We start from the raw sequence: 17,663 nt of genomic DNA on the forward strand, positions 1-17,663 counted from the left end.
GGAAAGACGGCTCCACACCCAGATTATCAACGGTGTAACCAATATTGAGGGAGACTGATAGAGCAAGTTCGTTCTGTTTGCTTCTATTGCCCGTTCCTTGCTAGATAGGCCTGGAGTGGAGTGGAGTGGGTGTGGGTGGACTGACTACCAGCTTTCGACTTTTCCAGGCCTGCTATTTTGTTGAACATTTTCTGTAACGCTGGGGTGGCGGGTATAATTTATGTGGCGCTAGTGGGGTGGGGTTCCCCCTTTCTTTGTGTAGGGTTGGCTGTTCTCAGTGGTTACCGACCTTGGGCTGCACGTGGGAGTTCCCCAGAGAGCTTTTACAAATATTAATGTCTGGATCCCGGCCTTTGCTTTTGTTTCATTGGTCTACGCTGTGGGGTGGACTTTTGAAAATCCCCAAGATCATTCTCATGAACAGCAGACTTGAGAACCGCTGGTCCAAGAAGTGATTCTAGAAACTGCAAAGTCAAAGTCCGGATCACAACTATAATCCTTTGAGTTAAAGGAAATAATTGTTCACTGAGCCACAAAGTATTCCTTGAGTCCCCGAGGGTCAAGGTGACAAAGCAAGCATCCTCTTGTCGCCTGGTGGAGTGCGGGCCGTTGGCTTTGGATTTTCACTGTTGTTAACAGCCTGATTTTAGAAAGGAGATGCTGAGGAGTGGAGTCTAACCCCAGCCCTGGAAACAGCACACATGAAGTGATGTGGGAGCCTTCAGAGCGGGTGGAAGGTGGACAAACATGCTGAGCCCCTTTGCTGACACCCTGCTCCTCCGGATCCCCCTCAGACGTGTGATAGGCTCACATTGCCCACAGAGGCCAGGCCACACACAACGGCGGGTGGGTAAACGAACAATCTGCAGCCCAGAACACATTCCAATTCAGGGTATTTTGTCTTCACACGGTGGTGTGAGCTAACACACAGTTTAGAAACAAGTAAAACTTCACAGTTATTTTGAGGGCAGGAAGTGATGCTGCTTCTTCAGTTGGAAACCTAGCCCCAGGGTATCCAGTAGCCCACAGGGTGCCTTTGGGCTAATTGGGCCTGGTGGTTGTCATGCTGGGCTTGGCAGGACATAGAGATAGTTCTTACCCTGGGCCCCAGGGATAGAAGTTGCCCTCACTCAGCTCCTGGGCCAGGGCCCGTGTTCAAGGCCCAGCCTGGCTAGTCACGTACCTGGAGGCCCTGCGTGGAGTTTTCACTTTACCCTCACTCAGCTCCTGGGCCAGGGCCCGAGTTCAAGGCCCAGCCTGGCTGGTCACGTACCTGGAGGCCCTGCGTGGAGTTTTCGCTTCTGCAGCATGAGGTGTCTGTCTTCTGGTTTGGAACACAACAAACAACTCCATCTTGAGGCTGTTGACCAAGAGGGATGTGCTTTCTTCCCTTTTCCAAACTGAGAACATCTGTTCCAGCCAAGGAGGAATTGAATAATTACACCGTGGCTTTCTTATTTTGGGCAAGGGCTGCTGGACTATTGGTAAAAATGTGGAACTTGGATGTGTCGGGCCGACGTTTTCTCTACCATCTTGCCCCTACAGCCAGTCACTGCCCACAGCGGGCTGATCTCACTACAGTGCACCGACAGACAGCCACATAACAAGTTTGAGTTCATTCTTAGGTTCAAAATAGTTTTTGCTGTTGTTGTTTTTTAATGGAATTTGGTCTTTAATATGACCGAATTCTGGGGATATAATTCAGACCGTCCCTCTTCATTTCCTGAATTTCGATTTCAGACGAGCCAAGCAAACTCAATTCTTTCCCAAAGACACAATTTTGCTAGGAGCTAGAAAGAATTGAGAGTTCTTTGCAGGAGGAAGATCAGGCGTCTGTTTCTGGAAAGAAAGATTTATACTCTCAGTAACCCTCAGGAGAGTCACGGTGAGTTCGAGTCTACCACTGGTATTGGGGATTTTTTTGTTGTTGCTTTGATTTTTCATTCTTACTGTACCAAGTCTGGGAAACATCTTTTCAAAAAGTCCACTCAAGGGTGATTCTGATTCTGAAATACCCTTCACTTCCCTTTGACGTGCGGTTTTGCGGGAGGAATTGAGCATGATATCCTTGTAGCTGCACTGTAGTCAGCTGCTGGGAATCTTCCTGTGGCTCTGGAGGCACAAGGTGTGGAAGGAAGTCTCAGGGTCGCTTCTTGGTCATGCTTTGAAGGCGGCGCTGCTTTCTTGGCGTGTGGCACCAGCCGGAAAACGGGTGCTGGGTGAATTGGGCTGGCTGGGTTGTGTAGAGAAACAAAGCCAAGTGACACTCATAAGAAAGAACTTTAATATGAAGAAGGCTTCCCAGCCGAGTCCAACTGAAGTCCATGGGTCCCAGGCGAGGCAGAGCCCTCTTCAGACACATAGTCTAAGGCCGATGATGAAGCAGGGAGGTTACAGGCATGTTGAGTCCTTCACTTCCAAGGCCCGTGGGAATATGGCCGGGCGCCACCAGCTCAGAGAGAGGTTGGCTTCCACTGTCAAGGTCAACAGCCCACATGGAGCGGGCCAATGTACAGAATTCCAGCAAAGATTAAGGCAAAGGGACAGAGAGAGCAGAGGGGGTCCCCACTGTCTCTCTTATGAAAAGGCTATATATACCTACCAAGAGGCTGTGTGACCTGATTGATAGGTTGGACTCCACCCCAACACTTTCATACAAATTTTCAGGTGGCATACCAGCTAGCTACCACACTGGGGCACTGACAGAATGATTGCATTGGCCATGTTTTTATTTTTAATCTGTGTTTTGGGGGGAGGTTTGCAGAGCAGTTTTGGCTTTGATCCAGCTTTGTCTACCCGCATTGCTGCCCTGACATGTCCATCTTCGGCTTCCGGTAATTATTGACGGTTTGGTCTCATATAGATGCTACTTTGAAAGGAGCACAGTCTTTGTGATTCTTAGTCTTTATTTTGTGAGCCAATCTGTTATTTAGCTTAAAAGATGATGTGGGGTTACTTTCAGTTCAAGGCTTAAAGGGTATCTCAGGGCAGTAGTTTTGGGGAGTCCTCCAGTCTCTACTGGTCCAGGGAGTCTGCTGTGTTTGTGGTTTTTGGTTTAGGAATTTGAGCTTTGGTTCTAAAATTTCTTCCATACCTATTAGGGTCTATCTACTGTGACCCTGATTAGAATAGAATGGTGCGTAGTTCTTCTGGTCTCGGGGTAGGTGAGGCCCTTGTTTGACTTGGGTCGGGCGTATCTTGCTTTTTCTTCACCCGTACCAGGGAAGGGCTGCTTTACAAGACATACCTGGAAAAGAACAAATTGTATGTGGTCTTTCCTTAAAGTATCATGATGCTGAAAGTACATGGAGAGTTTTGGCTTCAAATGAACCTGCCATGGTAATTGCAATTTCTAGAACCTTCCTCAGTCCTACCCGGAGACGACTGTGCTCTACTTTGGAAAGGGATTGTGTGTGTGTGTGTGTGTGTGTGTTACCCTGGTGGACCAGAGAGGTCACAATGCCAAACAGGATGTCCCAAATGGAATTGCTACGCAGCCTCTACCACCTATAAATAGGTTCCCAAGTAACATTATTTAATAAATGAAAAGACTTCCCCTGATTATACGAGCTACATACACATCCTTGCTGTAAAACATCGAGATCAAAAGTAGTGAAGTCATTTACAATGTCCGCCAACAGCGTATGGACAGCCCCTTGCTAGTCCTCATTGAGTTACTGAAAATGGAATCTCGTTGACAAGATTTGCCCTTGGTGCCATGTCTTTGCTTTTCGAGTTTGCTGGCGATTTAATGGTGCGCTTTCTCCAGGTGGGCAGATCTCTGGCGGCCTGCAGCTGTTTCTGGTGGGTGCTCCTGGTCTTGGGTAACCCGATGCTCTGTGTTGGAGCCTTTCCTTGCAGGGTTAAGAGTGTGTGTTGCCTGTGATGAAGGCGAGAAACAATGGGTACTGCCTCACTCTGTCCAGATTTCTCTCGGGAAGTCCAGCCGTCACCCCATGGATTTTGGCTTTCGTCTTTTGGTTTTTGTTTTCGCTTTCCTTTGGAATGGGGTACGCGCTGACTATCTTTGTGGTCTTCCTCCTGCTTTCAGCTGATGGCGAAACCATTCTCAAAGGCCTGCAGTCCATTTTCCAAGAGCAGGGAATGACCGAGTCGGTGCACACCTGGCAGGACCATGGCTACTTAGCAACCTACACCAACAAAAATGGCAGGTGAGTCCGCCTTGGGTAGATCTGGGAATGTACGAAAGAGCCCAGGTGGGTGAGAACGGAGGGGGTGGCCCACCTGACATCTTTTAGAAGAGGGCTAGAATTCAGTGCTTCGCAAACCCACCTGCACATTAGAGTCTCCTGGGAGAGCTTATGACACCCACGGGGCTTGGGCATCGGTGTTTCTCCAAATTCTCCTAGATAATTCAGTGTGGCCGAGACTGAGAAGGCTGGATAAGTAGTGTGAGCCAGCAGGCAATGATGGGGCAGTTGGTTAAGACACATAATCCTGAGCTGCAGGTCAGGAGTTTCTGAAGCAGTCAGGGGGCAGCCTTTCCAACAAGTCTACCAGGAGAGGCTGCGAGTCACACTCATCTGGGTGGGTGATCATCACACATTGCAGGTGGTGGGGCGTGCAACAGGACTGTGGAGTCAGCATGTATCTTAGTAGGAAGCTGAGCTGATCCAAGAAGAACCTAAGTGAGTTTTCCATTTGTTGGTTTAAAAGATAATAAAGATGAGACTTCATGCCGTCAATCTGCAGATGGAGTACACGTGTTCTGAGATGGGGGAGACGGCAGTGCGTGGCGCTCTTAGTGTGCTTCTTACACCTTGCTTTCTCCTCTACCTCTACTAGCTTAGCATACAAACTATTAAGATCTTAGCAGTTGGCACTGTTTAATTTTAAAATGTGAATGCCTGGCTATTTTTGCAAGTTTTCATTCCCCTCATGGGGTGCAGTTTGAATTCTATATAACCCTCTCTCCTTTATTAAGAGAAAAAAAAATCACACACACACACACACACACACACACACACACACACACACACACACACACCCCACCCCACCCCCACCTGACAGAAGCCCAGAAGACAATGCTGGGAAGCCAGGGAAACTTTTGGAACTCCCCCACCCCATCCCCACCTTCTATTATTCTCTTTGTTTTAGGCCATTTAAGGGTTGAAGGAAGCCCCAGGGGTACAAATGGTGGAGTGTGAGGGAGACCGCCCTAATCCCTAAATACATGCAATTACTTAGCTCCAAGGCATCTCACTTTTTTCTTAAGGCTGATGCCTCACCAACCTGTGTTCTCTCATCCCCCCTCCAATTAAAGCTTGTCACTGCTGCCACCTGGTTAGGCTGCTCATCCACCTGCAGGCGAAAACCTTAAATCTTTTACCATCTCCTCAAGGCCTTTGTAGTTGGCCTGAGGCCTGCCTCTCTACCAACGTTCTCTACAAGAAGTACCAATTCCAGGTCTATAAAGGGCTGAGGCTTCTTTCCAGAAAGGGGTATTTGAATGCTCTGCAGAAATTACTTTTGAAAGCAGAAAGTAGAAAAATGAGCATGCGTAGCTTAAAAAAAAAAATTCAACCTTGGTCTCCTCGTTTGGTTAATGTGGCCAATAGTGCCGCTCCTCAAACCCCGCTTCTCCCCCCAGCTCCCCCACTGCCCTTTTATCACCAGGCTTCTAGGTTAAGGATCTTCTTTGTGGCGCTGAGTAGCTTGGCCTTGCTCCAACTTTTTCTCCTACCCCCCCCCCCCTTCTTTTGGCTCTGGGCAACATTTGTTTTTCTCTCTTTCTGACTTTCTCCCTAAGGGCTGCCAACTTTGAGGTGGGTACTGGGACCCTACCTTCTGGTATTGCCTGTGGTGATGCAGTTCTCTCAGGGGAGGGGGTTTCCTGGCTAGAACCACCCAATTCGAAGTCATTTTTTGTGCCACTGGTAGTGGTGAATGGTTGAGATTTATGGGGTCTTAATTGGATTTGTTAGTGCCCAAATTTGTGTTTTAGGCCATTTAAAGGTTGAAGGAAGGAAGTCCCAGTGGTTTATGTTTCATACTAACTCAAATACGCTTCCCTCCCCCCCCCTCCCCCATTGGCTTTTCCTTAAACATGATCCACCCAAGAAAACCCATGGAGCAGTTCCACTCTCTTAACACACGGGGGCCCCTGAGAGTTGGAATTGACTGAGTGACAATACATTTTTTTTTTCTGGGTGGGTTTTTTGCTAGAGGTTGAAAATGAAGATGATGAGCTGGTTATGTTTGTTTTGTTTTGTTTTTAATCTAAGCATATTGTCTGATTTTTCTGAACAGATTTCTCAAACCACACCTTCTAAATCCCACTGCCATCAAGTCGATTCTGACTTAGAGCGACCCCAAAGAGAGTAGAACTAGGGTCCTTGAGACTGTAAATCTTTGTAGATATAGGACTGCCTCATCTTTTTCCAGCTTTTCAGCTCCAGCCAAGTGCTTTAGCCATTGTGCCACTAGGGCTGTTTGTAGTAATTAGTAATTTATAATTCTTCTTACATACACTTATATACAAGTGCATGCATATGATGGAAGCATTTCATCAACAATTATTACTACCCCATACTGCCTGCATGTATTGGGCTCTAGTACCTTCTGTTTCCGACAGAAAGGAGCTGGTCAGAACTATCGAATTGGGGGCCAGAAAACACTTTTTGTGAGGAGCGCTGTTACATGGTCTTCATTCTTCCTTTCTTTTTCAAACAAAAACCACCAACTCTTACAAATGTAAGACCCATTTTTGGCTGTCAGGTGGTGGGGCCGGAAGTGGAAGACCCTTGCACTAAGTGGGAGGAGCCCCGGTGGCTCTGTGGTTAAAGTGCTAGCTGCCAATCACAAGGTTGGTGGTTCAAACCCACCGGCCACACCCTGGAGAATGCTGCAGTCTGCTTTTGTAAAGATTCTCTCAAAAACGTTCACAGCCATCTAGTCAATGCTTGAAAACCTCACGAGACAGCTCTACTGTGCCTTTTAGGGTCCCCAGGAATCAGAATCAGCTGGACATCCATGGTTTGTTGGGTGCTGATCGAATTTCTCCCGGCCACAGCTGCGTGTTAATGGTTAATTGGGAGATCCAGTTTGCTCTTTTCTCCTCTCCTCCATTCTTACAAGGCAGCGCTTACTACCCTTGGTAGAATCACCACCAATCAGCTTTGATTTTATTGCTGAATCAACCACTTTGGGGCCTGTTCTGATGATGTTAGTGTTGCTGAATCTTCATAAATGGTTGGTGTTGCCCGTGGCCCCCCCCCCCAAGTCCTAATGAGAATGCAAAACGGTTAACAATATGATATGAGGACAAGCAGAGCCATGCTTTTGTTTTTCCTTCTTCATTGGGGTGATGTGATACATTTTTTGCTGTTTTTCAGCACTGCGATGCAGTTCCTAATTGTAAACACTGTGCTTTCCTTTCCAGCTTTGCCAATTTGAGAATTTACCCCCACGGACTGGTGTTGCTGGACATTCAGAGCTACGACAGTGATGCACAAGGCAACCGAGAACTTGACAGGGTCGGTGTTTCACTTTCATTTACTCGAGCTCTGTAAAAAGTTTTTATTTATTTATTTTTCTCATTTACTCGTGCTATTAAGGAACTGAGAATCTGCTTAGTTTCAGGGTGCCCTTAAAGTTCTTCCCCGTGATGGGTGACTTCCCAGGGAACAAGTTGTAAGGGGTGCTCTCTCCAGGTGCGGGGTTTCAAGAGAGAAGGAGTTGTTCTTCAGTTGATTTGAGAAACCTGCCTGTCTTCTTGCTCTTCTCTGCCTAAGTACTAAGGAATAATTGCCCTGGAGGGAGTATAAAATCTTGACCCAAGGTTATTTTTTTGAATGCGATACGTTTTGTGGCAAGATATACATGGCAAAAATGCTATCATTTGAACCAGTTTTTGAGGCTTTGCAGAGGAATTAAGTGTAAGCGCCACCACTGTTTCCTGAAACCCCATCCCCATTAAGCATTACCGCCTGCCCACCCTTTTCTGTCTCTGGATTTGCCCTTGCTAGGACCCTCAGAGAGGTGCTGTACAATAGCCGCCCCTTTGACTCCACCTGAGTTCACTTAGCATGCATAATGACCCCCCCCTGGTTCATCCTCCTTGTAGCAGGTGACCAAGATTCTCCTCCCCATCCCTTAGCACCCTCCCCCTTGCTCTTGGCTTCTGGTTAGCATGAATGCAAGGTCAGCACCCAGGAGAGGGAAGTTGGTGTGGGAATGTGGACTCATGCCAGGCCTGGGGGCCGCTGAAACGGGGAAGGGCCCCGCTCTGTCCACATGCCTTTAATTTGTCCACTCTCCCTATTCTACTTGCCCACTGAGTTTTGTCTTTTCCTTTGAATTGTAGCTTCTGAACAAAATAGAAGAACGAATGAAAGAACTGAGTCAGGAAAGTTCTGCGAGGGTGAAGCGGTGAGTCCACTCCCTAACGGCCTTTCATTCCAGGTCGATCACTGGTGAAGCCAGTTTTGTCCCCCCAGTCATGTCTGCTTGAGACATGAAGAGGATCAAAGTCATAGGGTGAGCTGAGCGCCTGGGCCCCTCCTGCCGAAAGGAGAGCCGCGGCATTCCCACAAATGCTGGACAAAGTGAAGCTGAAAGGAGATGAGGGCTGGAGGAAGCCGAGACCCGGCCAGGCCTGTCTCCTCTGGCAAAGGGGAGCTGGGAACCTTCCCCAGTGGGTGCCAGAAGACAAAGGGATACTTGAGCCCTGGCACGGTGTCTTAGTTTCTTAGTGCGGCTGTAACAGAAAACGTGATGAATGGGCGGCCTTGTCCACTTCAGGAGCCTAGAAGTCTGAATTCGGGGTGTTGGCCCTAGGGGAAGGTTCGCTTCTTTCTTTTTATTTTTTTAGATTCACTTTTTTTCTGTTGGTTCTTTTCCATGTCTGTTCCTCAATTTCTGTGCCCATTTTTATGTGCTTTGTAGGTTCCCCTGGGGCTTACTTGATTCGGGGCCTCATCAGCTCATTTTAGCTCTCAAATGATGTAGGCCTGATTAGCATAATAAAGGAAACCTGAATTCCAGGTGGGATTACATCCATCTATACTGGGGTTATAGGCTGCACAACGCTATTTTAAAGGAGCCTCTCGTGGTGTGATGGGTTATACCTTGAGCTGCTAACCTCAAGATCAGGGGTTTGAGTTCACTCTCCATTCCTCAAGAGAAAGATGAGGTTCTTTGCTCTTGGAAAGATTTAGAGCCTCGGAATCCCCAAGGGGGTTTGTCCTATAGTGTCTTTATGACAGTGGGCTTTTGGTTTGGGGGAACAGAGGGTCTGAGACTGGGGCGTGCCCAGTGAAGAATGAGTTTTATGGGCAGCGGTACTGCAGGAATTTGCAAGGCCGGCCCCACCACCCCAAATGAAAGTAAATGTGGATCTCCAAAGGCCCTAGAAAGCCTGGTAGAAACTAGAACTGGCTGAAAAGGCTCAGTCCAGGGTCCTTGCTGAAGATTTGATCTCCTGAGGTATTGCAAACAAAGCAAGGAAATGACCCAGCTACAGAGTGCCTCTCCTCCCCAAATCACATCCACTGTCGTTGGACAAGTTGATTCGGACTCACAGTGACCCCACAGGCCAGAGTACGACTGAGAGGCTTTATAAGGTTGCAAATCGTTACAGAAGCAGACAGCCGGCGACCTCTTTCTCCCACGACGGTCTGAAACAAACCATCCCCCAAATCTACTGTCACCAAGTGGATTGCGACTCACTGCTGCCCTGTGTAGGGTTTCCGAGAGGCTGTAAATCTGACAAGGGCAGATCGTCTCACTGTGCTCCTGCAGAACAGCTGGGAGGTTTGAACTAACCGCTGATCGTGCTGTTCCCAGCCCAGTGCTTACGTCCAACAGCACCAGCTGTCAGGAGATAAGAGAGCCTTCCTGTTCTGCCAGAAAACCGGCGGATTTCATGGGTCAAAATGGGGCACAGCAAGGGTCCTAGCTGGCTGGCTACTTCTACCCCGGTACTGCCTTTGTGGGACCCAAGGCTTTACTGTTTCCATCAATTGTCATTGAGTGGATGTGGACTTGGTGAGCCCACGCCTGCAGAGTACTGTCTTCAAGACTGGTCTTTTGGAAGTAGATTGCCAGGTCTCTCTTCCCAGGCACCTTGGTGGAGTTGACTACCTGTTTTGAAACTTGAATTCCTCAAGCAGGCCACCCAGGTGGCCCCCCAGCCCCAAACTCCTCAGTTATTCCATCGGTTCCCAAACTGGGCTCTGCGTTTGAATCACCAGGGCCCCCTCCCCCCACACACCTCCATATTTTGATCTATTTGGCATGTCCTTGATTTCTAAATCTTCCCCCGTATGCAGCAACGTTGGGGAAGCCAGAGTCCATTTTGTTCACCCCTGTTCAATCTACACGCCTGCTCATCGGCAGGTTTCATGACCCCTTCTTGGGCACATGTCCCTCTCTGAATATTTGCATTTCACGATCTTTTTCACTAGTGAACTTAAAGTCCTGATACAAACTGGTCTGTTTCCCTCTTGAAAGGAAAGCCAAATAACCTTCGCACATGAGGAAGTAGTGGGTTCGAGTGGAGATTACATTAGTTTTCCAGAGCCTCTGTTACCGAGTCTCACGTGGCCTATCTCCCCACCCCTATAACAGAACTGACGCCCGCCCATTGCACGGTGATCCGGCAGCTTCCTGTGGTGTGCGGTAGGCAGAGGTGGTAGAAAGCCGCAGGGAGCCCACGAGTGTAAGGCTAAGAAAGATTGCCAATCTCCGCGGCATGTAGAGAAGCAGCCCGTTTCCTTGTGCCTGGCTGATTTCCTCGTAGCCTCTGAAGAGCAGGCTTTCTGGTGATCAGCTGGCACCCTTGTGCCTGCAAGGCAGTCCAGGATTTTATCCAGATCGTACTTTCTAGCCTTAACAGCTATTTCAAACGTGGAGTTCAGGCAGGAACTTTTAAAAACCACAGGCCCCCATTGTAAGGTAACTTGCTAGTGGGATGCAGGCTCCTTGGCAGAGAGGAATTGGAAGAAACCCTGGGGGCAGGTAGCCACCAGCACACTGCTGGCTGATCTCAAGCAGCCTTGGTGGTGCAGTGGGAAGGGCCCGCCTGCCACCAGGTCATTCGGTGATGGCACACACCAGCCTCTCAACAGGAGGAAGATGGGGCTGTTGGCATCTGTAAAGGTGACGGCTCTGGAAGCCCACAGGGGCGCGTCTGTGCTACCAGGTCACTATGAGTTGGAATCCACTCAACCGCAACAAGTGTGGGGCGTTTGCTTGTCGGGTTGGGTGGTGCCAGGCAATGACAGCAAGCCGACTGGGGGCTCCCCACCTGGGTCCATTAGCTGGTGGGCAAAACTCTCCCCTTGGTGAGCCGGAGAGCTGCTCTAAGGATGTGGACCTGCTGGGCCGCCTGGTTCGTCGTAGAGGAAAGTGGAGGCCCGGCCAGTGTTCCCCAGAGCAGGCCAAGTAGGGCTGAATTGAGGGAAGGTGGGTGAGGGCGACTGGGGCTAAAGAAATCCCGGGGACTGGTCCAGGGTGTCCCACTGAGCGGCCGCGTAAAAGATACTGCGCTGAAGAAGCGTGTCGGCACTCTGAACCGTTAACTTCAAGAGTGGAACTAAACCATCGTAAAGAGACCTGGTGGTGTAGCAGTTACCAGTCAGCATTTCCAAAGCACCTGCTGTTCTGTGGGAGCAAGACGAGCCTTTCTGTTCCCGTGAAGAGTCTCAGTCTTGGGAACCCACAGAGGCAGTTCTACCCTGTCCTGTAGCCTCGCTAGGAGTTGGATTTGACTCAGTGGCAGTTAGTGTGAGTGATACCACAGATAGAACATTTCTCTCCTGGCCAAGAGGTTAATTGGCTGGCCAGCGTGGTAGTGTTTGCCAGTTTGGGCGGACTTTTAAAGACCTGTGATAGAAATAGCATGCTGGCGGTTGACTGTAAGGCTTGGGGTCCAGTCGGCCATGGACATGAAGTGCTTTGGAGACTTGATGGCCTAGTGAGTTCTGCTTTGGGCTACCAATCGCAAGGTCAGCAGTACAAGCCTGCCAGCCTCTCTGCAGGAAAAACAGGACACTCTGCTCCCATGGCCTTGGAAACCCCAGGGAGCAGTTCTACTCTGCCTTACAGGCTCGCGACGATCGAATTGTGGGTTGTTTGCCACGCTGCTACTAGCGTCAAGATCAGCAGTTTGAAACCACCAGCCATTTCTCAGGAGAAAGATGAGCCTTTCTACTCCCATAAATCATTAGTGTCTCAAACTCACAGAGGCACGTCTACGCTATCCTAGGAGGACCGGGCGGAAAGCTGTGAGTAGGCTTTTTTGTTTTGGATGAATCACCATCCCCTCCAGGGCAGGGCGCTGTGTTAGACACTTAGCTCTTGATTATCAGTGATTTGTGGCTGCTTCTGCGGAGTGGCTCCTCCTTAGGCCTCCTGGGGAGAGGGTAGAAGACCAGTCCCTTGATCTTAGAGGCAGATCCTCAGATGCAAGTACCAAAATCACACCATCACTGAAGGGAGCAACTGGAATACAGGTTTTGCTAATTTGGGGGACTTTCCAGGAGAGGAAAACCTTTATAGCCAAGAGCTATGATGTTTATGACTCGACTTGTTAAGTTTGAGCAGTTCCAGGGCATGAGAGAACTGCAAAGCTGTTGAACCTCAGGACCACAAGCAAATGTTGACACAAACATGACCCAGTGCAAGACTTGGCCACTTTTTGAAGATGGGTTTTCTACGTCACCCCCCCCAAGCTCAGTGTGTGTGTGTGGGTCCTTGACTGGGCTGTTCCCTCTCTCCACCCGGCCCCCCTATCTCTCTCCTTACAAGCGCACCCTGATCCTTACCACCTTCTGCATTTTTTTCACTTGTCCTGCTGGAAGAGATTCCCTGATCTGCAGGCAGCACTGTGGCGTTGACTAGAACAGGTCCCTACTGGATAGCTAAATGGACCCACATCGGAACGCAGTCAGGTTTTCCTTGGGTTACTTCCACGAGTGAGTCGAAGATGCATCCTGTTCTTGAGCCATGGGGGTTGACTTGATTTTGACGTTTTAAAAGTGTGGCTGCATAAGTTACGCTTGAGATTGTGGGTACTGCCAGCAGCCTGTATGTTGGCACCCTACAGTTTTGATACCTTCCCATAAAATAAGGGCAGAGGGGGCTGAGGACTGGAAAATACCTTGGCACAGACCCATTGTTAGTGTGCTCAATGCTGTTCTGTCTGGGGAACACCACTCTTCAGTGAAATCATGAACGCATAACTCAGTAGCATTGCCTGAATTGTATTCCTTCTTAGCCCTGCTGCTGTAGTGGTTAAGCGTTGGGCTGAGATCCACATGGTCAGCAGTTCAAAACCACCAGCATATCCTCTGGAGAAAGACTGGATTTTCTACTCCCATAAACAGCTTCACTTTCAGACCCACAGGCGCTCATAAACAGCTTCACTTTCAGACCCACAGGCGCTCGCTCTGAGATAGCATTGACTCCACTGGCAGTGCGAGAGGGAGCCAATGAAATATATAAGTTTTCAGCTACACTAACGCCATGGGGTCGGTTGTTATTTTTTTTTGTATTCTACTCGTAAAAAAAAAAAGGATGCGTGTGTGTCTACATACACACGTGTACACAACTTTTGTGAATTGGGTGAACATGTATAAAGAGCAGATCAGTTTTCCATTTAACAGTTCACACACATTTTGTTTCAGCTCATTAATTGCATTCCCCTCAAGGTGACGACACTCATTCAACTCCCCCGCTGCCCTCCCCCCAAGGTTGCCCCTTTCCTTTCCTCCATTTTTCCTAATCTTTCTGAACGTTGTCCCTGGGTAAATGCTGCCTATTGGGTCTCTACTGGCTGACTCTGCACACCCTCCCTACTGTTACTTTCCATCTTTCCCACCTGCCTATTGTTTAGAGGAAAATTCAGCCATGGGGGAGAGTTCTTTACCAGTTCCAGATTTGAAGTGTGACAAAGGGCCATCCATAGACTTAGGTTTCAACCAGGCTATCTAACCAGGAAGCCTGGTCTTTTTTAAAAAATGATTTTGAGTTTTGTGCTATATTCTCGCACTCTCTCCAGAACCCTCTCATGTGACCCCTTTCAGAGCAGTTGCTTGTGGTAGCCGGGCACCATCTAGTTCTTCAGGCGCTGATGTTTGTGTGGTCCCTTGGAGTCATTGTATCCATGCATCTTTGATTTTCATCACTCTTCTTTCCTCCAAATAGGGAGCAGCCACGGGTCGCACCTTAGATGGCTGCTCCCAAGGGTAAAAGACCCCCCCACTGGCTACCCACCAATTGTCTTTGCGGACTAGGGGATGCCAGGTGCCCTTGATGCCTGTCCCCTGAAACTATAGTCCTGAGCCCCAGTCCCCAGCAACTCATTCCCTCATGTAGTTCGGTTTTGTCGATGACATTTGTGAAGTTTTGTCCTCAGTATGTTCTACCACATTATACCAAAAGTGAAGAAACACTTGTGCTGTATCCTCTGTTCAACTTACCTGTATGTGTGGATGAGCTCCTAGCCTCCCTCACACTGTTCAGCCTTTGTGTATTCAGGCATTGACTTGTAGGTCGGTGTGATGGCAGGGTTGTGTATGGAACCGGCTTTACCCCTGCCAGCCCTCCCAGTGTTTCTGGCCAGTACATGGATTCGGCAAGGTCACTGAGACAAAAATCCATTAAAGGTTACCAGAAGGAACTGGGGGGACTGTAGGATGGGCAGGACTTTTTGTTTTTATAAACGAGATCAAGAGAAAGACTCAGTTTGAAGCCCTCACATACGGCCAAAGGAAGTCCTCTCTTCTGACTGCGTTCTTGGCCATTTCGATCTCTAATTCCAGAAGGAAGGTGGAGGCAGCTGTAGAGAGCCGTCAGTCCAACCCTTTCATTGCCGTTCTCACCTGCTCGCCACTCCAGTCCTTTCCCAGGGAGCCCTTTGCTGACTGATTTTCTCATGCTCCCTCCTGACTCTGGTTTTCTCCAGAGTTGAGGGTGGTGCTGTCTCTGTTCTTACTCATAAAGACCCAGGTTGGCAGCGGGATTGAGCTATTTCCGGATTGAGCCCGCCCCACTTCTTGCTCTCATGTCCCCTCCCCTCGGGCCCCTGAATTCTCACGTCTGACACTGCTGATTCGAAGCTTAGGGCAGATTCCACCTGACTTTCTCTCTCCAACTCGTTTTACATTTTCTTGGCATGAAGGTTGCAATATGAAGCCAGTTAGCAGGAGGGGAGATGTGGGAGAGGGAGAGGGAGGCACTTTATGCTGGCATGAGTGGCTCATCAAGGTTATGACTTCCCCATCCTGTTAGAGATCCTGCTTGTCCCTTTGCCAGTCTTTCAAAGCCACTGTGCTGCAATTGAACCAGGCGCGTGCACGCTGCCAACGCACTATGGACACAGTTGAGAATCGGCGTGCTGTTTTCTCAGTGGATGTGCTCAGATCACACGTTGCCTAGCTGCAGCTGGCTGTCGACCCAGGGGGCTGGTTTCCTGCCCTAGATATCAAGTGCGGTGAGACCAGAAATTGCATACGCGAATGGCTTTTTGTCAAGCCGACCGTAGTCTCTCTCAGTTGAGGAGGTCAGAATTGACTCTAGAGGAGGGTCCTGGTCTCCTTTCAGCATGTGTCAGCCTGGCGTTCCTTGGAGACCTCCATGTGTCTTGGTGGCAATCTCTACCCGGGTCTAGGAAGTTCTCAGTGCAGGGACCCCGGGTTCTAAGGACAGTCTCCACTACCAGCTCTTCTTTCTTGGTGGTCTCTCTCCCTCCTCACTTGTTTTCCTCTCGTTTTGTTTCTTGTCAAAGATGATGAAAGCCCACTTCGGAGAAGCTCCCGGCACGTCAGCTCTGAGTAAGGGTGTGGTGCCTCACCTTCATCCGTCCTTCCTCATGAAAGGAACAAAGGGAATATAATCCTGCCTCCTTAACTATGGACAGAGATTCGGATTTATAGCACGTAGGACAATTACATCGGATCAGATGGAGAACAACCTCCCAAATCCTGGGAATCTTGGCATAGCCAGGGTAGGCCCAGCCCTCAAATCCCGAGTTTCCTCATCTCTGATGTTGTCTTAGTGGTTATGCGTTGGGCTGCTAACTGTGAGGTCAGCAGTTCGAAACTACCTGCTGCTCCATGAGATAACGATGAAACTTTCTACTCCCATAAAGAGATGCAGTCTTAGAAACCCACAGGGGCAAATCTACCCTATGAGGTTAGCTATGAGTCAAAATCGACTCGAGGGAATTTGTTTTTGACTTGGTGAGGGTTGGGGTGGGGCGGCGGTGGATTGTGTATTGACTGGAGTGCTTTACATTTTCTAAGGAAAAACCTCTGGTCCCCAAAGCTATATTTATGTGCAGGAAAGGGGAGGGTGTGGGTAAATCACTTCATTTATGGGAACTTCTTTTTCCAATCTCAGTGCTGTTCACAAAGGTGAGCATTTCACCTCGGTAGTTACTCACTGGCTCAGACTATGCTCAAGAAAGCAGGTGTGTGGGGAGCGCAAAGAGCCTCGTAAGGCTAGGCTAGCAGGTCTGGCAGCCCCGCATCCCTCGCTCCCGTGCCTGCACGGGATGCATCCTGTTGTGTTGCGGTAGTCCAGCATTCTCTGGGTTCCGTTAGCCAGGCCTCTTTCATAGGTTGGTTTGTCCCTGGCTTTTAGCATCCTCTGGTGGTAGTTTAGGCCAAGTTCACCCAGTCAAAAATACTGAGTTATTTTCAAAAGAGTAAGATCAGAAAAGCATCCTTTTGCAACCCCATAGGAATACTTAGGAAGTGGCCCGCCAAGGAGTGCATTCAGCTGCTAATGGAAAAGTTAGTGATTTGATTTTATCAGCGTCTCTGACAGAAAAGGTTTGGCAGTCTGTTCCCGGAGCGGTGACAATTTAGGAAAGCCGCTGGGCGGTTCCACTCCATCCTTGTAGTGTAGTGAGTCACAATCCACTCAACGGCACACAGCAGCGTTGTGCTGCTAGCTACAAGGTCAGCAGTTCGAAACTACCGGCCGCTCCTTGGGCTGAATATGAGGCTTTCTACTTTCATAAAAAGTTAGTCTTGGAAACGCACAGGGATCATGCTACTCTGTCTTGTAGGATCACTGTGAGTCAGAATTAATTCAATAGCGTGTTTCTTTGGGGCAAAAATTGTTTCAGGCAAGGCTCTTTGAGTAGATGTCAAAGCAACTGGTGAAGGTCTGTTTGGGGATCAGGACTTTCACACAGTCTCAGAGGACCCCAGCCCACGGGCTGCTTAGTGATTTCAGAGGGGTGGGGGAGGGGAGAAGGACTGTTAGGAATGGAGAGATCTGGTGGGTACCACCTTAACCAAGTGATTAAGAGTAACATCACCCATATGAGGGAAAGCACACCTTGTGATCCTACTGTGATGCCTGTGGGATAAATGAGGATAAGTCTGAAAAGCAGGGCTATAAAAATCCTAGAAACCTTTATTAAACAAAAATGGCAAAACGGGAAGCTTATTGTGTCTCCGATGCCACCCATCTAGATCTATACCCGTCTACACTGCCGTAAGTGGTGTTTCCGTCTTTTTCACTCTCCCTCTAAGACTCCTGTGCTCTGTGACTTAGACCACATCAACGCAGCAGGTTGGGCCTCTTTCAGGGACTCAAGTTGCGCTTCCCTTGAAATGTTCTTTTGCGTTTCGCCAGGAAAGAAGCCTGAAGGGGCCCTATCAGGACTAGTTGGATGGGCTACACGG

General features: G+C 49.0%; 1 protein-coding gene across 1 annotated transcript in view; it reads left to right on the top strand.

Annotated features, from left to right (window-relative positions):
* Positions 1-17,663, top strand: part of SMS (spermine synthase) — a 63,021-nt gene that overhangs the window by 21,602 nt on the left and 23,756 nt on the right. Inside the window, exons 2-4 of the mRNA XM_075538812.1 lie at positions 4,052-4,172; positions 7,403-7,496; positions 8,327-8,391. Of these exons, the coding sequence (XP_075394927.1) occupies positions 4,052-4,172; positions 7,403-7,496; positions 8,327-8,391 (280 nt within the window). The remainder of the gene's footprint in view (positions 1-4,051; positions 4,173-7,402; positions 7,497-8,326; positions 8,392-17,663) is intronic.

Source organism: Tenrec ecaudatus, chromosome X, assembly GCF_050624435.1.
Source record: "Tenrec ecaudatus isolate mTenEca1 chromosome X, mTenEca1.hap1, whole genome shotgun sequence".
In the NCBI taxonomy this organism is placed as follows: domain Eukaryota; kingdom Metazoa; phylum Chordata; class Mammalia; order Afrosoricida; family Tenrecidae; genus Tenrec; species Tenrec ecaudatus.